We start from the raw sequence: 23,198 nt of genomic DNA on the forward strand, positions 1-23,198 counted from the left end.
TGTCATCGTCCAGGCCCTCCACATCCACTAGTTCCCTCCCTGCCAGCAGCGGCCTCTTCCTCTTCCTGCCCCTCCTCCTCCTTGAATTCCTCCTATACTTCAAGCACAGTCCTGCCTCAGGGCCTTTGCACAGGCTGTGCCAAGAACTTCCTTCTCCAGATTTATGCAGGCCTACTTCACCCACCCAATTTGATTCTTTGCTCCAATGTCTTCTTTGCAGCAAGAGACTGTCTGACCAGCTTATATAAGACCACCATCTCTAACCCTGTCCCCATAGCCCTTCCCAGCTTGGTTTCCTGCCAACAGCCACTGCTACCTGTCTATACACCTGAATGCTACATATTTGCGTGCCAATCCGTGTTCCTTTAGAATATGAGCATGAGAATATGAGAATATGGGGCTATATATTCCCACAGGATATGAGAAAGGGGACTTCTGTTCACTGTTATAGTCCCATCACTTAGAGCAGTGGCTGGCACTCAACTGGTGCTTGGTGAAGATTGGTTGGCTCATTCATTCATTCATTCATTCATTGCCTTATTCATCCAACTAGCAAATATCTCCCGCAGGACGCCCGTGGGGAGTCACAGCGGGCACTCACGGGGCGCAGAACTGGGGACCCAGGGAAGGATCAGAGTGGGGCCTGTGCTCCAGGGCTGGGGGCGATGTCACAAATGGAATGGGTCACAATTTAGAGTAGGAGGCACCATAACGGAGGTAAGGGCACTGTGACAACCCAGCAGCACCCCCTCTTCCCTCACAAACTCTCCCCCGGCCTAGGGGCAGCTGGGGCCCTAGAGAAAGGGTAGCCCCCGCATGGGCTGGGGGAAGCTCCCGGGCAGATTAAGTGACTGGGAGGCAGATTCCTGCTCAAGACAGCCCGGAAGGAGCCTCAGGCTGGGTCCAGCCCAAACCTTTCCCCTTCTTATCGCAGAATTTGCCCTTCCTTGCCCTCCCTTCTCAAAGCCTGCCTTTCATCTCCTCCGAGAGCCTTCCCATAGAACTCCACTCTGCCCTTCAGATTCCCCAGCAGAATGGCTCAACACGCCTCCCCCTCCTCCACCCACTCAGCTCTGAGCCCTGGCCCAGCCACATCCTTCAGGCCCCCGGCTCCCTCACTCCTGCTTGAAATGCTCCCAGGTGCTCTCAGGACCGACACCGACTGGGCCTCTGCCCACCTGCCCAATCAGATCCCATCCCGTCCCTCTGTGCACCAGCCACACACGCCTTAGCTCCATCTCGCCTGGGCCCCAGGACCTTTGCACTGCTGTCCCTGTGCCTCCCCAGCTCTTCTCTGCCTCCTTTGGCCCGGCTAACTATGCCACATTGTCTGAGCGCCTCAGCCAGAAAGAGCTTTCATCCTCCCAGCACGATGGCTCTCTCTCTCACGGACTTAGGACAGCTGCAGGTTTTTTCCACTTAAAAGAAAAAGAATTAAGATGCAATTCGCACAACCGTAAAGTTGCATCTTTCTAAAGTGGCCAATTCAGGGGTCTCTGGTATACCCACAGTCTTGTGCAACAATCACCAAGATCTATTTCCAGAACGTTTCGTCACCTAGTCTGGACATCTCATACAAATGAAATCATATGTGTGGCCTCCTGTGTCTGGCTTCTTTCACTTAGAATTAAGTTTTCAAGGGGCGCCTGGGTGGCTCAGTCCTTTAAACGTCCGACTTCTGCTCAGGTCATGATCTTGCGGCTCAGGAGTTTGAGCCCCGTGTTGAGCTCTGTGCTGGCAGCTCAGAGCCTAGAAGCCTGCTTTGGATCCTGTGTCTCCCTCTCTCTGCCCCTCATCTGCTCACAACCTCTCTCTCAAAAGTAAACATTAAAGAAAATAACAAAATAAGGAAGAAAAAAAAGAATTTAGAACGAGGTTTCCAAGGCTCATCCATGTTGTAGCGTGCATCATTCTTTTTGATGGCTTAATAATATTCCATCGTGCGGGGTAGCACGTTTTTGTATATCCATGCAGCTGATGGTGGACATCTGGGCTGTTTGTTTCCACTCCTGGGCTACGGTGAAGAGCCCTACTATGAATATGTACGGACAAGGGTCTGTGAGAAAGACTGCTACCATTTCATGTAGTGCCTGTCTCCTTTATGGGGCTGGGAGATTCTCAGGGACACAGGCCGATCTGTCCTAGTCACCACTGCGTCCCCAGCACCCTCGGTAAGGTGTGAAACAAACCAACCAATCACCATTTACTTGATGAGAAGACAAAGGACCGGAGGAATCCCTGACTTTCCAGCCCCGATCCTTCGGGCTCGATTAGTTCCACTGCCCCCGAGGCAGAGTCTCCCCCTTCTGGGGTCCTGCAGTGACACGGGCCTGTTTGCTCTTCCCTTCCTCACCTCCATCATCCAATCCCTTTGCCAATGCTGCAAAAAAGCGTCCCCAAAACCAACCACTTCTCACCCTGGGTCAAGCCAACACCCTCTTTCACCGGGATGCCGGCGGCAGCCCCCTCATTATCTCCCAGCTCCCGCCACCACCTCTTGAGTCTCTTCTCTTCGCAGTGGCAGAGGAATTATTTTAAAACATCAAGCAGCTCGCGTCCTTCCTGCCTCTAAACCTTCCTGTCGCTCTAGCTTCACACAGAGCAAGGCCAAAGTGCCCTCGGAGGCCCGCAAAGCCCTTCGCAATCCCTGGCAGCCCTCATCTCCCGCCCTCTCCCCCTTCAGCTCTTACCTGAACACACACCAAGCATGGAGCCACCCCAGGACCTTTGAACACACTGTTCCAATGCCTGGACCCCTTTTTCCTCCAAAATCTGCAGGGCTCGTTCCCGCACTTCACCCAAAAGTCTACTCATGTGTCACCTCCAAGCACCGGCTCAATTCCGGTCCCTCCTCACCTCCCCCTCCTCACTTTTCTTCCCAGTACCAGTCCCCCTTTGACCTGGTATCATTTACTGTAGCTCTGTGTTTATTTTCTGTCTCCCTCACGGCATGGGTGCTCCCAAGTCGGGGACCCTTGTTCACTGTTGGAGCCCAGTCCCGGGTACAGTGTTAAAAAGGGGTGATCAAAACTCATCTGCCAAATGAATGAATGAATGAATGAAGGCAAGGTGCCGTTATCAATGGGGCTTGCAGACGAAACTGAGCCTTAGAGAGGTTAAATGAGTCGCCGAGGGTCACATGGCTGGTAGGCATCAGAGGCCACACACACCTGCTCCCCACGCTGCCCCCCACCTAATCCACAACACCTCCTCCCTCACCTCCTTTTGTAACAACGATTAATGTCTCTACCTGACACCCAACAGCCTCCACCCCTCTTGTCCACCTACTACGTGCTAGCTCTTTTCATACCTACTAAGTTCTACAGTAATCACAGAGGCCACTCTTCACATCCACTGAAATGACCAAAACAAGAGCCAAGACCTTTCTGGAATGTGCGAAAGGCCAGGCTCCCATACATTATCACCACAACCTCATCAGGAAGGTGCGATCAGCAGCCCCCGCTGACAGATGAGGAAATCAAGAGGTGAAGTCCCCCATTCAAGGTCACATGGCCTGGAAGTGACAGTGCTCAAACTCAGACCTAGGTCTGGCTGACCCCAGAGCCCGTGCAGATATAGCCTCAGAAGCTCTTGGCAGTTCAGACAACAACACCCACTCCCAGGAGTTGGGAGCTGACTCGGCACCAGGCCTCTCGTCGTCACGAAGATCCTTCCTGCTGGTGATCACTGTCCCCATATTGATGTGGTCAGACGGGAGAGGGCTGCAGATTCAGGAGTGCCCTGCTCGCTGACCCTTGACCTCTGGAGAGCCAGGCTTCCCCCAGTGCTTAGCTTTCCAGATCTCCTCCCCGCAAATGCCTAAAACTCCCTGGCCCGTCCTTGAGCTCTGGGCTCTCCCCGTTCCGGCACATCCCCCCAAGCCCCCACTTTGTAATGTCCCCCTCTTTCCAGGCTCCAGCCTCCGGTCTCAGGGTCCACCAACACCCTCCACCTGCAGCACCTCTCCTCTGCGTTCCCTGCTCCCTCCTTTCCCCCTAGTAACCCTTCTGACCCCCTCTCCACTGCCCTCCATGTCTCCTAAGCCATCCCCCATCCTGGAGGCCCCCTGTCCCTCACCAGGGTCCCACTATGGTCCCCCACCTTCCCAGCTCTCCTTCCCAACCCTCTGGGACTTTCTATTACTCTCAGACCCTCTCTGTGCACTAGTCAGGAACCTCAGTGACCTACCTAGCCCCTTCCCCTCTATGACACCCCCTCGCTCAGGTCCTCAAAGCCCGGCACCATTATGCTCCCTGGGTTTCACGTCTTCCCGGTCCCCTCTGGCCTTCTCCCACTCTATCGCCGCACAGGGTACCCCCCACTCGTGCACCTCCTTCCCTTTCTATCGACAACAGGAATTTCTCTAACCCCGTGGCTAATAGGTTCCCCGAGCCTTTCTATCATTCCCAGAGAACACCTCTGGGGTCCCCAGCCCTGGGACCTTACTAGCCCCCTCTCCTTTAAGACCCTCCCGGACGCCTCTAGCCACTCCGCGTCGTCACCTCAAGAGGCACTCTATGACACCCTAAGTCCCTCCATTCCCCCCACCCTAAAGTTCCCCCCGGGGCCTCTCTATTCTCTCCCTCTACGACTGCACAAGCTTTCTAAGCCCGGGCCCCTCTGTAACCCCCGAGTCCCTCAATTCCACGCTCCCCCTCCCTCCAGTGTCCCCCAGCCGCGCTCTCACAGTTCCGGATGTCGGAGATGAACACCGCGAGCCCCCGCATCCCATCGCCCTTGGAGACGGCCGGCATGATGGCGGTGGTGTCGGCTCCGGGCCTGGCCGGGCAGGGCACAGCGCAGCGGGGGCTGGCAGGCGGGGACCGTGAGGAAAGGACCCCAAGCAGCGCCGAGGAGCCTAGCCGGCCGGGGGGGAGGGCGGGCGCGCAGGCTGGCGGGCGGGCTGGCAGGCCGCGGCTCCGCCTCCGGCCCCTCCCCTCGCGTCCGTCGTCCTGAGCTATCAGTCTTCCATTGGCTCGGATTACTGCCGCTCAGACTCGGGCTCACGCCCCTCTCCCTCTCTCATTGGTCACTGGACAAAGGCACGCTGCTACGATTGGCCCAGCCGCCCGCTATTTCCGTTCGCAGGAAGGAGGGGGTGAAGAGGCGTTGCCCGAGAGACGGGCGGAGTTCGGTTGCGTGCTGTGCGACCTCCCCCTCCGAGCGGCCGGGTCCGATGCTGATTGGATCCGGCCACGGGAGGGCTGGATATGAAGGAAGGCGGGGGAGTGGGCCGGAGGAGGCGGGACTGGCGTTGACTACGACCAATGAGTGGGTAGATCGCCCACGCAGGCGTCGTGCATTCGCCAGGCCTGTCCTATTCCCGCCCCCAACGTGGCGGTTGTGGGGGCGGGAGGAGGGCGATGATAGGTAGAGAAGGAAAGAGAATGGGGGTTGTCACTCGGCTGGACTAGGATAGGTGGAGCGCCGCCTGCAATTCCCTGCTGCAGAGAAGTGGTTGGGAGGGGCAAGAAAATGTGAGGTGTTTACTGCGCAAGCGTCCCCCTGATTCCCTTTCTCCTCTCTTCCACCCCCGACTCCTTAAATCTTCTTCCAGGAAGTCTTCCCCTCCCCCTCCTGCTTCTCCACCCTTGTCTAGCGGACGAGATGTCGAAACCAAATTTCTCAGAACGAGGGAAATAATTAAAGTCTAGTCCTATGAGGCAGACGTTAAAACTGAGGTCCAGAGAGGTTGAGTGACTTGCCCAAGGTCATACAGCTCAGACTAGTTGAGGGGATTTAAACTACATTTTGTTTTTTAACCACTTTCCCATATACAATACCTTTTTTTTTTTTTTTTTGCAACCGTAATGCCATTCCACACATTGTGAATCTCCCACCAAACTCCTCCTGAGAAAGAATGGGACCTAGTACTGAAGAACGCTGGTTCAAAGGAAGGAATAGACGAATCTCCTTGGTTTAGCCCAGCCACCATCCCGTAGCACCGCAAGACCCTCAGTGATCGACTCATTTTGGGGAAGGACTACAATGCTCTGGGCTAGTAAGAAATTTGGGGCACAGGGAACGGGGAGAGTCCATTCCTGTCACCTCCAGGAACTGAACTCCACAACACTTTTCTAATCTCTGAAGTCTGGAATTCTTGGAATGAGCCTTGAGGGAGTGTCCTGGGTCCTGTGAACTTCCACTCTGAACCCCCAGGGGACAGGGACCAGGACCAGAGCCAGGCCCGCCTTCCAGACTTAACGGATTGGTCCACTGGGTTTCCAAGAATGGGGCTTGGGAAAATCATTCTGGATTCTAGGAGGAAGGACATGCCCAGCTCTCTTAGAGGCCAGGGAGAGTCTATGGCCAATATGGGTTAGGGTGCTATTTGCCCCTAAAGAACAGAGAACAGATGAAGAATTAGGGGCAGCGCCTGGGTGGCTCAGTTGGTTAAGCATCCAACTGTGGCTCAGGTCATGATCTCATAGCTTGTGAGTTCCTGCTCCGAATAGGACTCCACGCTGACAGTGTGGAGCCTGCTTGAGATTCTCTCTCTCTCCCTCTCTCTCTGCTCCTTCCCTGCTCTCTCTCTCTCTCTCCCTTCCTCTCAAAAATAACTTAAAAAAAAAAAAAAACGAGGAACAACTAATAGGAATGTGAGTTGGAAAAAGTCATTTTTATGGAAAGATACGTTAAGCATTGCAAGGGCTGAAGGAGGCCACTCATGATGTGGGGAAGACACACTTTCTCTCTGGGGCACCTGCGGAGCTCAGTGGGTTAGGCATTGGATTCTTGATTTCGGCGGAGATCACGATCTTACGCTTCACGTGCACAAGCCCTGCCTGCCTCCAGCTCTGCCTAACAGTGCTGAGCCTGCTTGGAATTCTCTTCCTCCCTTTTGCTGCCCCTCCTCCCCTCAAAATAAATAAATGAACTTAAAAAAAAGGGGGGGGAGAGAACACTTTCTCCCTGAGAATATCTTTAAAAATACATTTTAGGGGCGCCTGGGTGGCTCAGTTGGTTAAGTGTCTGACTTCGGCTCAGGTCACGATCTCACAGTTTGTGGGTTCGAGCCCCGCGTCAGGCTCTGTGCTGACAGCCAGCTCAGAGCCTGGAGCCTGTTTCAGATTATGTATCTCCCTCTCTCTCTGACCCTCCCCTGCTCATGCTGTCTCTCTCTCTCAGAAATAAATAAAACATTAAAAAATTTTTTTTCTTAAATACATTTTAGTGACGGGATTCAAACTTGTCCTCTTTTTGAGGGATGCAAGAGAAACATGGAAAGTCCCAAGAACAGGAAAAGTATGTCTAAGTGAGTCTTCCCTGCCTCAACTCTCCACCTCACTTTCACCCACCACCTTCCACCCTTTGCCCAGAGCCACCAGAGGCCAGATGGAGTTAACTCTGGGCTCAGTGCAGGGAGAAGGATGTCCTGAAATTAGGTCCTGATACAGGTAGAGCACATGAAGTAACCAAAACTTAATTTTCAAGATGGCCCTGAAGCAAAGGCATTCTGAATTCTAATAGGGAGTCCGACTGGGAAGGCCGATGGAACCTTCTGGAAAACCTGGGATTGTTTGATCATGTGTGGGGGCAGACCTGGATACCCCATCACAGGAACTCATGACCCCTGTTGAATAAGAGCAGTATTTACAAATAGAAATACAGTGGGAGCCACATACATAATTTTAAATTTACTCGAGCCACATTTTTTAAAGTTTAAAAAAAGGTGAAATTAATTTTAATAATAGATTGTATTTAAGCAAACATACCCAAATACAATCATTTTAACATATTTACCATTCTAATTTTCCTAAGTCTTTGTTTTTATTTTGAGAGAGAGTGCACATGTGCAAGTGGGAAAGGGGCAGAGAGAGAGAGAGAGAGAGAGAGAGAGAGGATCTCAAGCAGGCTCCATGCTCAGCATGGAGCCCAACTTGACACTTGATCCCACAATCCTAGGATCATGACCTGAGCCAAAATCAGAAGTCGGATGCTCAACCCACTTTGGCTCAGGCCATGATCTCTCGGTTCCTTAGTTTGAGCCCAGCGTGAGGCTCTGTGGCGGCTTCTGTGTCTCCCTCTCTCTCACTCTGCCCCTCCCTCGCTCATCCCCTCCCCCCCAAATATAGACATTAAAAAATAAATAAACAAAATTAAACGGAGAAAGTTGGATACAGAGACAGACACATACAGAGACGACAACGTGAAGGCACAGGAGAAAATGACCGTCCACAAGCCAAGTCAGGCCTCAGCTACCAGAAGGCAGGAGAGAGGCTGGAACATGCCCTCCCCCACAGCCTCCGAAGGAACGGGCCCTGCTGACACCTTGATCTTGGACTTCTGGCCTCCAGAACCGTGAGACAATAAATGTCTGTTGTTTAAGCCACACGGTCTGTGGCACTTTGTTAAGGGGAGTCCCAGGAAATTACTATAACTCCAAATCCTTCAAAATACCCATCATGGACTATAGTTCAATGTCATTTCAGTTTCTTTTTCAATGGGCAAAATCCACACACAATAAATAAAAGGCTCACATCCCAAGTGCGCAGGTCAGCAGGCTTCGGCCATCCCCCAGTTTTGGGGTTCCTGCTATTGTTTACCGATACTTTTTTTTTTTAACTTTTTTTAATGTTTTATTTATTTCTAGGAGAGAGAGAGAGAGAGACAGCGTGAGCAGGGGAGGGTCAGAGAGAAAGGGAATCACAGACTGAAACAGGCTCCAGGCTCCGAGCTGGCAGTCAGCACAGAGCCCGACGCAGGGCTCGAACCCACAAACCGCGAGATCATGACCTAAGCGAAAGTCGGACGCTTAACCGACTAAGCCACTCAGGCGCCCCTGCTTACCGATACTCTTGTTTGTTTCTGTCTGTTTCCCTGCCTGCTCCCACCCAGCCCGCCACCAGAATCTTGGATCCTCCAGCGCTGGGACTCAATCCACCACCGTCTCCCAGAGTCCAGAGTATCCCATGAATCCAGGGTATTGCATGAAGAATCAAGTATGATGGGGGTCGGGGGCCTCATGAACCCACCATCTCAGGCGAAGGGAAGTTGAACCCCTCCCAAGAACCAGTGGGCCCATCCATCGTAAGTTCTGGACTAGAAAGGATAAATCCACTGCAGTCCTAATGGAAGGAACATACCCGGTAAAACTAGAAGTGTTTGGGGAGACCCCCCAGGGGAATGCTCTGGCCAGTGCCTTCTCCCACGCCTATGCACCACCCCCCTTACTGGGGCCCAGTGGTTGGGTCCTTTATGAGGCAGGCCTGTGGGGACAGGGACTTTGAGGGTCAGTGGTCAGAATAGGTGGAGAGTCTCAGAGGAAGGAGCCCCTGGGAGCAGGGCCCCCCACCCCATGCCATGGCGAGCGTGGTGGTGAAGACGATCTGGCAATCCAAAGAGATCCATGAGGCTGGGGACCCCCCTGCGGGGGTTGAGAGCCGCTCCCAGCTGGTCCCCGAGGCTCCTGGGGGCGTGACCACCCCGGCCAAGGGGACCCCGAAGAAAAAGAAGGCCGTGTCGTTCCACGGGTGGGTTTGTCGCACCCTGTCGGACGATCCTAGAGCCCAGCACTGCCTCCAGCACAGCGTGGGAGCTGGAGGAAGGGGAGGGGGAGACAAGGAGGGGGCAGGGGAGACTTTGGTGCGGGAATACAGGGAGGTGGGGAGGAAGAGGGTAGTGGGGATGGAGGAGGAAGAAGCAAGTGGGCGGTGAGGCTGGAGTCTGACAGAACAGAGGGTGCGGAGACAGGGAGGCAGGAGGGACGTACCCACCCCCCAGGGCTGGATCTTGAGCCCCCCCCTGCGTGTTTCTCCTCCCCAGGGTGGAGCCTCGGATGTCCCATGAGCCAATGCACTGGTGCCTGAACCTCAAAAGGTCCTCGGCCTGCACCAATGTGTCACTGCTCAACCTGGCCACCGTGGAGCCCCCGGACTCCTCAGGGACAGACTCGACCACCGAAGACAGTGGCCCGCTGGCAGTGCCGGTGCCCCCCGCGTCCCCCACCACTCCCTGGGCTTCAGATGACCCAGACATCACGGAAATACTGGTGAGGGGCCCTGGCTGGGGAAGGCCAGGGTCTTCGCCCTGGTGTTAGGCAGATACTGAGGAGGGGGAGTGGGGGGCTCTTGACCTGGAATAAGAAGGTTCTGGTTACCCTCGAGGCGCAGAGGAACTGTGTCCTTCTCCCCTGACCATGACGCCAGCCCTGAATCAGTCCCTTCCTGGGTGAATGATGCCTGTTGTCTAGGGGATTGGTCTTTATTTATTTATTTATTTATTTTAATTTTTTTTAATGTTTTATTTATTTCAAGGAGAGAGAGAGAGACACAGCGTGAGCAGGGGAGGGTCCGAGAGAGAGGGAGTCACAGACTGTAATAGGCTCCAGGCTCTGAGCCGGCAGTTAGCACAGAGCCCAACGCGGGGCTCAAACCCACGAACCGCGAGATCATGACCTAAGAGAAAGTCAGACGCTTAACCGACTAAGCCACCCAGGCGCCCCAATGTTTATTTATTTATTAAATGTTTGTTTGTTTCTTTATTTGAGAGAGAGCTAGTGGGAGAAGGGTGGAGAAAGGGAGGGAGAGAATCCCAAGCAGGCTCCGCACAGTCAGCACAGAGCCCAGTGCAGGGCTCAAACTCACAGACCATAAGATCATGACCTGAGCCAAAATCAAGAGTCAGCTGCTTAACCACCTGAGCCCCCTAGGCACCGCTATTTATTTATCTTGAGAGAAAAGACAGAGAGAGAGAGAGAGAGAGAGAGAGAGAGAGAGCACGTGCTAGGGAGGGGCAGAGAAAGGGGTAGAGAGAATCCTAAGCAAGTTCCGCATGCTCAGTGTGGTACCCGACGCGTGGCTTGATCCCACAACCCCGAGATCATGACCTGAGCCAAAGTCAAGAGTCCAACACTCAACCAGCCGAGCCACCGAGTCACTCCTACAGTTCAATCCTTTAATGTCCCTGCCAACCTCCACCCTGGCCAGGCTTCCTCGGGGCCAGGCCCTGAACCCGGCTTGACGTGGACTCTGAGAATTACACAAATAATAACCATGAGCATAATGTTGCTAACAAGACTCACTAGCATTTACCAAGCACTTCCTATGCTCTGAGAGCCTCAGTTTCCTCACCTGTAAAAATGGAAATGCATTGGAGGAAGTCTTAGGAGTTGGGGGGGGGGACCCTGCATTGATGGGGACAGTAGAGGTCACTGTGGGGGCCCTGAAGAGGGTGGCCTCAGCCCAGTTGGCCATGGTCAAGGGAGGCTTTCCGGAAAAGGCAACACATAAGCTGGATCTTGAAGATAAGAAAGGCGTTTCCCAAGCAGAAGACAAGGAATGGTGTTCTAACTGAACAGCAAGTGTAAAAGGACAGGGAGACGGCGTCAGGTCTCTGGGGCTGGAGTGTGCTGTGTGAGAGAGACGAGGCTGGAGTGGAGAGGGCAGAGGCCACACAGGCTGAGAAAGGTGGGCGCACTCCTGAGGGCCATGGGGAGCCATTGAAGGTTCCTGGGTAGGGGAGAGGAGCAGCTCAGGAGTTTTGACTCCATTCCCATGTACTGAACACCAACTATGCGCCAGTATAGTGGGTCACGTCCCTGTGGTGGAGAATCTCCTTTTCTCCTCTTAGAAGATCTGTCAGAAAACTGGTAATAATTACTTGCTTAAAGGTAAAAACAAAAGTAACTGAGGAACAAAGTAGGAGAGCCTGTAAGAGACAGGGCCAGGACTAGGTGATGTGAACGCTAAGGTCCTTTCTTTCCCTGGACGACTCCGCTGCGCCTGCTGCGGGGATGTTTGGAAGGTGGAGGCTGGAGGCAGGGAGGCCAGACAGGAGGCTGGCTGAGGGTCTGGGATGGGAGGGTCAGATGGAGAGAGGGGAACAGGGCACAGAGTCCTGGTGGGACGGGGGACCCGGAGACATCGCCCCCCAGCCAGAGCAGTGTCCTCTCCGTCCGCGAGCATCTGCGGGGCTCTGCCTCCCGCCAGAAGTGTTTCAGAGTCACGTCCCCCAGTGGACTGTGACGTCCTGGGAAAGAGCCCAGGCCACTGGGGTCAAGGCCAAAGCAGCAGCCCTGAGCTGTGGTGGGACCGGCACGGAGGCAGCAGCCTCTGAGGAGTTCGGGGCTCCTCCTCTGCGAGATGGAAAAAGTGATGGCAGCCAACACTCAGGGCCACGTGCGGGAGCAGAGTGGGGGACAAGCGAGGGCCCATCCTGGCACTCAGCACCTGAGCTACGTCAGGATAGAAAGCTGGAGACGGGAGGGGGAGGGGGGGGTGGCGGAAGTCCAGAGTGGAGGAGGGAAACTTGGGGGAGGCACAGAGACCCAGAGAGGGGGGAGAGAGACCACAGAGACTGGGGGACAGAGACCAGGAGAGAGGGAGACAGAGACCTTGAGAGAGGGGGGCAGAGACCAGAGAGAGGAAGACAGAGACCTGGAGGGAGACGGGCAGAGACCACAGATATGGGACAGAGATCAGAGAGAAGGGGACACAGACCCAGAAGGGGAGACAGAGACCCAGAGAGGGCGACAGAGATCAGGGTGGGGAACAGGGACCAGAGAAAGGGGGAGACAGAGACCAGAGAAAGGGCTGGAGACCCAGAGAGAGGGGGACAGAGACCCAAAGAGACGTGGGACAGAATTAGGGAGAGGGAAGAGAATTGGGTGCCCGGGGACCCCACTTGAGACGACAAGTCCCAGACTGGACAGAGAACAGCACATAGCTTTGGACTCCCGTCTTAAGCGATGACACCTATTATGAGGCCAGAAGAGGAACAGAGACGGTTTTGCTTTTCAAGAAGGTCAGTGAACCAATGCAAAGATGGACAAGGCAGAATTCCTGGAGGTTACGTGAGGTCTTGGTGCTAAGCCCCTTCCCGGTAGGACTTCCTGCCCTGGTGTCAGGATCTTTAATGGGTGACACTAGTCATTGAGCTGGCCCTATTGATCTTCCCATCTTGTCCACCCTTCCTCACTGCCATCTGACCAAGGTGTCACCATTCCTGTTTTACGGCAAAAGAAATGAAGCAGGCTCAGAGCGGGGGGCTGGGCAGCCAAGTTCAGCTATGGGGGGGCCAAGGAGGGATTTGCCCCCGTCTCTGGCTCCCCCCTCACCATGATGCCACTCGCTTCTCAGCCAAGGCTGACAGGCCCTGCCTTCACCACCTCCAGATCTGCTCTCAGTGAAGCTGAGACTCACCTCCAGGGACCCAAATGGCCCCTTTTCAAAGAAGTAATGACCACAGGCCAGCCTGTGCCCCTCCCAAGGGCCCCGGGAAGGTAGCTATTAACCCCACCCCCTGGTGACAAGTGGGGTAACAGAGTTCCCTCCCTGAGGTCATATAACTACTAAGTGAGAGAACAGAGTAGACCCCAGGACCTACTTTCCTTATTTTCCAGAATAGCTACAGGAAGCCCAAGACCTTCAGTTTAAAAATAATCACTTTGCAGGCTCCTGGGTGGCTCAGTCAGTTAGGCGTCTGACTCTTGATTTTGGCTCAGGTCATGATATCTCGGTTTGTGAGATTGAGCCCCGCGTCGGGCTCTGCGCTGACAGTGCACAGCCTGCTTGGGATTCTCGCTCGCACTCTCTCTCTGTCCCTCCCCAGCTAGTGCTCTCTCTCTCTCTCTCAAAATAAATAAACATTAAAAAAATAATCAGAGGTGTCTGGGTGGTTCAGTAGGTTATACATCTGACTTTGGCTCAGGTCATGATCTTTTTTTTTAATTTTTAAAAATGTTTTATTTATTTCTGAGAGAGAGAGAGAGAGAGAGACATGATGAGCAGGGGTCAGAGAGAGAGGGAGACACAGAAGTAGGAGTCTTAACCGAATGAGCCACCCAGGCGTCCCATGCTCAGGTCATGATCTTGCAGTTTGTGAGTTTGAACCCTATACTGGGCTCTCTGCTGTCAGCATAGAGCCCGCTTCAGATCCTCTGTCCTCCTCTTTTTCTGCCCCTCCCCCACTCCCCACTCCCTTTGTCTCAAAAATAAACAATTTTTTAAAATTTTTAAATGTTTTACTTATTGTTGAGAGATACACACAGCATGAGTTGGGGGGGTTGGGCAGAGAGAGGGAGACACAGAATCTGAAGCAGGCTCCAAGCTGTCAGCACAGAGCCCAACACGGGGCTTGAACTCATGAACCACGAGATCATGACCTGAGCCACCCAGGCACCCCTTGTTTTAAAGCTCTGTTTGGTGCATATATGTTATTAATGGTTATACTTTCTCAAGGACTTGACTCTTACAGGTTTGGGCAGCTATTTTCATTGTTTTTATGGACGGGTGGAATTTTGGGGATCCACCATTTTACTTATGTCATCTTATTAAAATATTTTTTTCTTTTATTTTTTTTTTAATGTTTTATTTATTTCTAGGAGAGAGAGAGAGAGCGTGAGCAGGGGAGGGTCAGAGAGAGAGGGAGTCACAGACTGAAACAGGCTCCAGGCTCCGAGCTGGCAGTCAGCACAGAGCCCGACGTGGGGCTCGAACCCACGAACCGCGAGACCATGACCTAAGCGAAGGTCGGACGCTTAACCGACTAAGCCACCCAGGCGCCCCTTATTTTTTTAATTTGAGAGAAAAAGAGAGACAGAGAATCTTAAGCAGGCTCCATGCTCAGCATGGAGCCCAATGCAGGGCTTGATCCCACATCCCTGAGGCCATGACCTGAGCCCCCCAGGCGCCCCAATGCAATATTTCTTATCACACCTGTTCTCCAGAGCAATCATGCAAGGAACGTGATGTTGTCCTTTTCTTATGAGGGAGGAAACTTGTTCTCCCTTTTCTCTTTGTGTATCAGTTCAGCAACTGTGAAGGACACCAAAGTAACCAGCTTAAGACGGTTTATTTCTCACATAATCATCGCAACAAGTGTAGGAGACTTGCTCTTCAAATGCAGTACATTACAGGCTCTATGTTCTGGAGGTTCTGCTACTAAGTCACAATTTTGACTGCCAGTAACAAAAAGACACAAAATAGCACAGGTTAAACAAGATGGAAAAGGTTCTCTCTCACATGCACATCTTGGGTCAGTGGTTGGAATTTGAGGACAGCGGCTCCACAGTATTGAAGATTCAGACTTCTATCTTCTTGTGTCCTCCAACTGATGGTCCAAGATGTTTGCTCTTGGCTTTGGCCGTCAATTTTGCACTCACGGCCAGTAAGAAAAGAGAAAGGGGGACGTTTTCCCTCTTTTCCTTTCAGAAGGGCATCACTTAGACATTGCCTTATTGCTACTCACACTCCATTGGCTGAAGCTTTGTCGTATGACCACACCTACCTGCAAGGGAACCTGGGAAATGTAGTCTTTGACTGCACAGTCATGTGCTGGGCTGTCTTCTAAAAATGTGGAAGAGCAGAGAGTGGATCCTGCTGCTTGCATCCCTCTTGGGCCACAGTCTGTGTTGTATGAGTCACAAAGCATTTTCCGGTGACATAAAGTGGCGATGATCAGAGGCTACATGGTGTCATGGTTTAAAACAAAGGGTGTGGGTTTAAAATCTGACAAGGCCATCTCATGTGCTGTGTACCTGGAAGTTCAAGGGGGCATTCCATCTCTAAGCCTCAGTTTCCTCATTTGCAAATTGGGCCATATAACCTCAAAAGGTATAGCTTAGGGGACTAAAAAGGAAACTCTGTGTGTGTGTGTGTGTGTGTGTGTGTGTGTGTGTGTGTGTGTATGTCCGTGTCCTGCTGCTTAGTAAGCACTTATATCCGGAAAGTGGATTATCTTAAACTTTTTTTTTTTCCCCCAGTGCCTGGGGAGAAAGATAGAGCATGTATTTTAATAGTTTATCTTAGGGGCGCCTGGGTGGCTCAGTCGGTTAAGCGTCCAACTTTGGCTCAGGTCATGATCTCAAGGTTTGTGGGTTCGAGCCCCAGGTCGGGCTCTGTGCTGACAACTAGCTCAGAGTCTGCAGCCTGCTTTGGATTCTGCGTCTCCCTCTCTCTGACCCTCCCCTGCTCACACGGTCTCTCTCTCAGAAATAAATAAAACAATAAAAGAAATAGTTTATCTTATTTATGTCTGTGGACCCCAATGACATTTATCTCAACGTTCAGTTGAGACCATCCTCTTCCCATGGATCTGAGTGCTCCTCTGACACCCCCCCCCCACTCCCTCCTGGATCCTACTTCTTTTCCTTCCCATCCACCAAGCAGAAAATGAGTCCACCTTCTGGTTTCACGGAGCAGGAATACCAACAATCAAAGAGGTACAGCCCTGGCCCAAGTTCACTGGGCAGAATCGAAGTGCAAACCCAGCCTCCGCTCTGTTCTCGACCTTTTTCTTGGGGTTGGGGTTTGCTCCCACACACATCCACTGACTCGCCTTCTCCCATCCTTCCCCAGAGTGGGGTCAACAGTGGATTGGTCCGCGCCAAAGACTCCATCACCAGCTTGAAGAAAAAGACCACCAGGGTTAACCAGCACGTGCAGACGCTGCAGGTGTGGGGACCCCCCTCCCCCACCCAACACCTCCTCTTCCTCCTCGGCCAGGCCAAGTTTCTCTCTCGTAGAGCTCACCTCCAACTCAGTGCCCTCACAGCCCTGTTGGGAAGGTTGAGGCTCGGAAGGGAAAGGGCGCTTCCCAGGCTCCGCCTCTCCTCCCCATGGGGTACCTTCTCTGGGCCCAGGCTAACCCCTCTTCCCTTCCCGGCTCCAGAGTGAGTGTTCTATGCTGAGCGAGAATCTAGAGAGAAGGCGGCAAGAGGCGGAGGAACTAGAAGGCTACTGTAATCAACTCAAGGTGAGCCGCAGTGGAGCAAGTGTTGGGTGGAGAGAAGGGAGGAGTGGAAGTAGGAAGAATCTGGAAACGTGGGGGGGAATGACGTCATGGACAGGAGAGAGGTGGAGAAAAGCAGCAGAGGGAGAGGGTCTAAAGAGGAAGCCATCCCTGAAGCCCAAGGAAGCAAGCTGATAGGGGGCAGACTGGAGGAAGTAGGGGGTCTTGAAGGAGGGGCTGGAGCCTCTGTGGAACCAGCGAGGGGAAGGGTTGGGAGGCGGGAACTGGAATGGGAAGGCAGGGCCCCCGCCCTGGTGTCCTGACCCAGGAGAACTGCCGCAAGGTGACCCAGTCAGTGGAAGACGCTGAAATAAAAACCAACGTCCTGAAGCAGAACTCTGCCCTGCTGGAGGTGAGGGGGTGTTTGGGGAAGAGGATCAGACGCTCGAGGTCCTTGAGGTAGACTTCAGGTGGGACTTCCTGCCCAGCTCCCCTCCTGCCCCTCCCCCCTTCAGGTTCACGTTCAGGCTCCTCCATGCTCCCTCACTTTCAGGTCTTGGAGAGGGACTCGAGTTGGAAGCTGAGCAGGAATGCCTGTGCGGCCCACATTTCCCACTCATTTCCCAGCACGATGTGGGAAAAGCTTCACTTGTTCTTCCTAAACAGGAGGGGCTGGAATTTGGACCCAGAGCGAACTGGAGTGGGGGGTGGAGGGCGCGACGGAGACACAGAGGCACGCATTCCGAGGTTAAACCGAGTTGGCTTTCAGACGGGCCGGTCCTCCCCAGCAATGCAAAGTCCGTCTGGACTCGAAACGGGGGCCTCCCCATCTTCTCTTCCCCATGCATTAACTTTCCAATCTCGGGGAGTCCTCGGGCAGATTTGGGAGTGGAGGTGGTCGTGGGGGGCAAGGGACTGGACTGTGTCGCCCCGCCTTCCTTCCCGGCCCAGGAGAAGCTGCGTTACCTCCAGCAGCAGCTGCAGCATGAGACACCGAGGAGGCAGGAGACCGAGCTGCAGGAGCTGGAGCAGAAGCTGGAGGCCGGCCTCTCTCCGCACGGCCCGGGCCCCACGGCCCAGCCCCCCGCAGCCCAGCCCCCCGGCGGCTCGGGCCCCCCGGGGAGCCCCGACCAACCCCCGCGACCGCGCAGCACGGCCCCAGGCGGCTGGGGAACGCGGCCGCGGGCAGGGGAGGGCCCCATCGCGGGCGAGCTGCAGCTGCAGAAGGTCTCCGGCGGCCTGGAGGAGCTGAGGCGAGTGGGAAGGGCGCGGCGTGTGAAGCCGAGGACCTGAGCTGGGCGGGCCCGAGGGTGGGGCCTTTAAGGTCATTTGGGGACAACGGCCTAAGGTGGAACTCAAAGAGCCCAGGAGGGAGTGTGTTGGCGGTGAGCTGGAAAGGCTGGACTTCAAAGAGCTGAGTTCGAGTACAGGGTTGGCAGAAGGGAGGCCCGTGTCTGGTAAAAGCAGGGTGGGCGGGTTTGGGTAGGGGACAGGTCCTGGGGGCTCCAACTTCAGGGGGCAGCGTCTGGAGGAGCTGGCCTGGGGCTAGGGGAGGAGCAGGACAAGGGAAGGGCCAGGATTCCCGACAAGGGGACAGGGTTCTGTAGCACGTGGGAAGATTACAGGAAATGGACGGGACAGGGGCGCCTGGGTGGCTCGGTTGGTTAGACGTCCGACTTCGGCTCAGGTCAGATCTCATGGTTCATGGGTTCGAGCCCAGCATCAGGTTCTGTGCTGACAGCTCAGAGCCTGGAGCCTGTTTCAGATTCTGTGTCGTCCTCTCTCTCTGCCCCTCCCCCACTCATGCTCTGTCTCTCTCTGTCTCAAAAATAAGTCAACTATAAAAATTTTAAAAAAGGGGCGCCTGGGTGGCTTAGTCGGTTAAACGTCCGACTTTCGCTTAGGTCATGATCTCGCGGTTCGTGGGTTCGAGCCCCGCGTCGGGCTCTGTGCTGACTGCCAGCTCAGAGCCTGGAGCCCGTTTCAGTCTGTGACTCCCTCTCTTTTCTCCACCCCTCCCTTACTTGTGCTCTGTCTCTCTCTCTCTCTCTCTCTCTCTCTCTCTCTCTCTCTCTCTCTCTCCTAGAAATAAATAAAACATTTTTAAAAAATGCTTGTTACTATTAAAAAAATTAAAAAAAAAAAAAAAAAGAAATGGACAGGACAAGAGAATTTGGGAGCTGGGTGGGTCCTGAACCGTGGGCAGCGCGGGGCCGATGGAGACCTGTCCGAACCTTAGCCCTCACCAGCTCCTTACTTCTGCCTTTCTAGGAGGGAGGTGTCCTTGCTGACTGCGCGGTGGCATCAGGAGGAGGGGGCGGTCCAGGAGGCCCTGCGGCTGCTCGGGGGCCTGGGCGGCAGGCTCGACGGCTTCCTGGGCCAGTGGGAGCGGGCGCAGCGTGAGCAGGCGCAGACCGCGCGGGGCCTACAGGAGCTGCGGGGCCGGACGGACGAGCTGTGCACCATGTAAGAACCAAGGCGCGCGCGGGGCCCGGGGATAGGGGGCGGGGCCTTGAAGGTAAGGGATGGGCCAATCAGCTGGGGCCTAGGGGTCCAGACCCTAGCCTGGCAAGAAGAGGCTCCAATTAGAGAGGGGGTTGGCATGCTATAGCTAATAAGGACTGAGGGGCGGAGCCAATTAGAGAAGAGCTGTGTTCTATACCTTAAAAGGATAAAGGGAGGAGCCAAGTAGGAATAGGGAACGCCAATTGGAGAACAGGGAGGGGCATGTCAGAACTTAAAATATAAAGGAAAGGCCAATCAGAGCGCAGAGGGGTGGGGCGGTGCAGGGCCGGAGTATTGCAGGCTAGATGGGAACAGAGGGGCTGGGATAATAATGGGTGAAGCGCGAAGGGGACTTGGGCTTAACCGTTGGAGAGGCGACCTTGCAGCACTGTTTACTCTCACCTCAGGGTGGAGCGATCAGCAGTGTCTGTGGCTTCACTGAGGAGCGAACTGGAGGGGCTGGCCCCAATGAAACCTATCCTGGAGGAGCTGGGGCGGCAACTTCGGAGCTCTCAAAGAGGGTCTGACCTCTCCATGAATCTGGATCGGCCGCCCCAAGGCTCCTGTGCCCGCTGTCCCAGGTAAGGGGATCGGGCCTGGTGGGGTCTGGTGCATTCTGGGTCACATTGAGGACAGACCATTGAAGGAGATGGGGCACTGGCCAAGACTCTGGCAGGGGGTGGGGTGGGTAGGGAGGAGTTCACGGTGGGAGACACAGTATCCCCATGCGTTTTAGGACAGGCTAGTCCTGGTGCGTTATGGGAGCCAGATTCCTTCCCTTCCCACAAGGCGAGGTCAGTGTCTTGGGGAACACAAGATACGATGATGCACCGGAGGACTGAGGGATACCATGCTTGGTCCGCAATGGGGGCCTCCCAATACGGGTTCAAGTTTAGTGCATGATGGGAAATGTGTTTTTTTTCATGAACTGAGACCTGTCTGCTACCCTTTGAGAGGGGGCATCCCCAGCCACTGTGGGAATTACCCATGCTGTGGAAATCAAAAGAAACCCGATGCACTGTAGGTTGGCCCCAGTGCATGGTGGGAAGGGTGAGTGGGTGCACAGTGGAAGCAAGATCTGGGTGGAGGCTGGCCAGGTGGGTATCTGGCATCTGGGAATGGAGTTGGCACTAGGCTTCTTATGCCGGGTGACTGCCCCTCCCTCAGCCAGGGGCCGCAGCAGTCCACAGAGTCCCTGCAGCAGCTGCTGGATCGAGCACTGACCCTGCTAGTGGACGAGGTGAAACAGAGGGGCCCGGTTCCTGCCTGCCCCAGCTGCCAGAGGCTACACAAGAAGATTCTGGTACCGGGGCCCATAGGCCACCATGCCCCACTTTTCTGTCAGGGGAGCAGGAGGGGAGCCCCAGACACCAGGACACTGTTGGTGTGTGGCAGGAGGGGATGTACTGGACACCATGGGTAGCAGGTGTCGGGGGAACACTCGGATCTGATGGCTTGGGGGGAAGAGCAAGCAGTCTGGCGGGTAGTAAGTCATAGGCCAATCGTGAGGGAACCTGGGGTGATGGATGGACTCGGGCCCAAGACACTGGAGGAGACATTGGGTGTGGTGCACTGTGGGGCGCAGGGGACAGGCACCGGTCTACAGCTTCATGGACTATAAGCCTGATTTTCTGTAGCCCTTGAGAGGCGGTATGGAATCAGGGAGGTCAGACAGGGGACCCAGTGAATACAGGTCACAGTAAGCTAATGCATTATGGGAAACAGAACTATAGCTCTTCGCGAAGCATTGCACCACCGACCCCAGCCTAACAGCCAATGGAACGTGAGGCCTGTGGACATCCTGAAACATGGATACCTAGTGCGTTACGGGAGGCTGACCTCATGTATGATGGGAAAAGAGTTGTCGTGGGTGAGACAGACATTGATGTGGCAGAAGTACAGGATTAGTACATAGTAGGACACTACCCAGGTAAGGGCCTGGGACACTGTGGAATATAGGGAACCAGAACACTAAGGACTATTATTTTAACTGAGATCCTGGTCTAACAGAGATACAGGGTGTTGTGAATTAGGGGATGCAGTTCACCACATGGTGGGATACTGGGGCCTGGACGCATGTCAAGTACATGATGGTTCACGGGCAAGAGGGGACACCATGTTAGATGCTGATTGAGCGCTCGCTGGGACACAGAAAGGCAGTACATCAGGGGACAGCAGGACAGCCTCAGGTTCGGCACATGCTGGGATTTGGAAAGCCAGTGCACTGTGTGGGAGGCTGGGGTCATGCTGAGGTCCGAGGCATGATGGGAAACGCTGGGGGCGGAACAGGACCCCATGGGCCCCATGCCCCTTGCCCTATGCGACCCAGCTCCCCCTCCCCCCCCCAGCCCAGTCCGGCAAGCCCAGCTGCGCCTACACTCCTCTCCCCAGGAGCTGGAGCGCCAGGCCTTGGCCAAACACGTGAGGGCAGAGGCCCTGAGCTCCACCCTGCGGCTGGCCCAAGAGGAAGCCTTGCGGACCAAGAACCTGCTGCTGACCGACAAGATGAAGCCGGAGTGAGGAAGGCGGCTGAGGGCGTGGGAGGAGGGTGAGGTCTTGGGGAAAGGGCCTGAGTCACCCTCTTCATCCGCTCTAGCCCCGTGGCATCTGGCCTCATCGGCACCAGCTCCCCACTCTCTGTTATTACAGGGAGAAGGTGGCCACTCTGGACTATCTACACTTGAAGATGTGCTCCCTCCACGATCAACTCAGCAACCTGCCACTTGAGGGGTCCACAGGGACAATGGGGGGAGGAAGCGGCGGGGGAACTCCCCCAAAACGGGGGGGCCCAGCCCCTGAACAATAAATGGCCTCTCATGCTGGCATGAAATCTGTCTCCTTTTCTGGCACCAAAGGAGGGCTGGAGAATGGCACCCACGCTGTGCACCAGCCCCTCCCCATGATTCGCTCCTCAGACAACGGGGGTCTTGGTTTCCAGAGAGATGCTGCTGATGGAAAAGGGAACAGGGGGCAGATATACGGGTCTGTGGCACCCTTTGGGCGTATCAATCCAAACCTTTTTTAGAGTGACGTTTTTAAAAATTATATATAAATGATAATATTTGTGACCCTGAGATCAACAGTCACATGCTATACTGACTCAGCCAGCCAGGAGCCCCTCAAGTGATTATTTTCAAGAAAACATTTTTTGAATGCTTATTTTTTGAGAGAGAGACAGACAGACAGATAGAACACGAGCAGGGGAGGGGCAGAGAGAGGGGGAGACATAGAATCTGAAGCAGGCTCCAGTCTCTGAGCTGTCAGCACAGAGCCTGGCGTGGGCTTGAACTCACGAGTCTTCAAGCCATGAGATCATGACCTGAGCTGAAGTCAGCCACTTAACCAACTGAGCCTCCCAGGCACCCCTAGTGATTTTTTTTTTTTTTTACTAGACCATTATATTGTCTACTGCTGTGTAAAAAAAATTACCCCCTCCCCAACTTGGCTGCTTAAAGCAGTAAGCATATTCTCTCACTCATGCAATTTCCTTAAATTTTTTTATAGTTTATTTATTTTTGAGACACAGAAAGAGCATGAGCAGGGGAGGGGCAGAGGAGAGAGGGAGACACAGAATCTGAAAGAGGCTCCAGACTCTGAGCTGCCAGCACAGAACCCGATGCAGGGCTCGGACCCACAAACCCCAAGATCATGACCTGAGTTGAAGTGGGATGCTTAACCGACTGAGCCACCCAGGTGCCACGTCACTCACACAATTTCTGAGTGTCAGGAATCTAGGAGTGGCTTAGCTGGATGGTTCTGGTTCAGGGTCCCCATGAGGTGGCAGTGAATATATCAGCTGGGGCCGCAGTCATCTGAAGGCTTGACTGGGGCTGGAAGTTGTAATTTCAAGACGGCACACTTATATGGATCTCACTTGGAGGCCTTGGCTCCTTGCTATCTGTAGGCTGGGTGCCTCAGTTTCTCATGGCAGCTAACTGTACGTAGAGCAAGCAGTCTAACAAACAGGAAGCTACAGTGCCTTTGATGACTTCATCTCCAAAGTTGCATACTATCATTTCCCC

At 54.2% G+C, this 23,198-nt stretch overlaps 2 protein-coding genes across 11 annotated transcripts in view; one reads left to right on the top strand and one right to left on the bottom strand.

Annotated features, from left to right (window-relative positions):
* Positions 1 to 4,889, bottom strand: part of AP2A1 (adaptor related protein complex 2 subunit alpha 1) — a 32,607-nt gene extending 27,718 nt beyond the window's left edge. For both annotated transcript variants that reach the window (XM_039250229.1, XM_039250222.1), the window contains exon 1: positions 4,688 to 4,889. In XM_039250229.1, coding sequence (XP_039106160.1) covers positions 4,688 to 4,754 — 67 coding nt within the window. In that variant the 5' untranslated portion in view covers positions 4,755 to 4,889. The remainder of the gene's footprint in view (positions 1 to 4,687) is intronic.
* Positions 4,890 to 9,228: 4,339 nt separating this feature from the next.
* Positions 9,229 to 22,006, top strand: TSKS (testis specific serine kinase substrate). Of its 9 annotated transcripts, none has more exons than XM_039250311.1 (11): positions 9,229 to 9,473; positions 9,766 to 9,991; positions 16,299 to 16,394; positions 16,612 to 16,695; positions 16,973 to 17,083; positions 17,623 to 17,924; positions 18,943 to 19,137; positions 19,584 to 19,757; positions 20,344 to 20,479; positions 21,525 to 21,724; positions 21,826 to 22,006. In XM_039250311.1, the coding sequence occupies exons 1-11, from the start codon at positions 9,304 to 9,306 to the stop codon at positions 21,980 to 21,982; spliced, it is 1,851 nt and encodes a 616-aa protein (XP_039106242.1). In that variant the 5' UTR covers positions 9,229 to 9,303; the 3' UTR covers positions 21,983 to 22,006. The 9 variants fall into 9 exon arrangements, with proteins under 9 accessions (XP_039106242.1, XP_039106259.1, XP_039106251.1 ...); XM_039250328.1 differs by having other exon boundaries at positions 21,568 to 21,692; XM_039250320.1 differs by having other exon boundaries at positions 17,000 to 17,083.
* The last annotated feature ends 1,192 nt before the right edge of the window (positions 22,007 to 23,198 follow it).

The sequence above is a fragment of the Hyaena hyaena genome, unplaced genomic scaffold, assembly GCF_003009895.1.
Source record: "Hyaena hyaena isolate Hyena2069 unplaced genomic scaffold, ASM300989v1 scaffold_9, whole genome shotgun sequence".
Classification (NCBI taxonomy): Eukaryota; Metazoa; Chordata; class Mammalia; order Carnivora; family Hyaenidae; genus Hyaena; species Hyaena hyaena.

Coding starts and splice junctions, on each gene's coding strand:
- TSKS (XM_039250311.1), top strand. CDS start 9,304: ATGGCGAGCGTGGTGGTGAAGACGATCTGGCAATCCAAAGAGATCCAT. Junction 9,474..9,765: donor AAGGCCGTGTCGTTCCACGG/GTGGGTTTGTCG, acceptor TCTCCTCCCCAG/GGTGGAGCCTCGGATGTCCC. Junction 9,992..16,298: donor CAGACATCACGGAAATACTG/GTGAGGGGCCCT, acceptor ATCCTTCCCCAG/AGTGGGGTCAACAGTGGATT.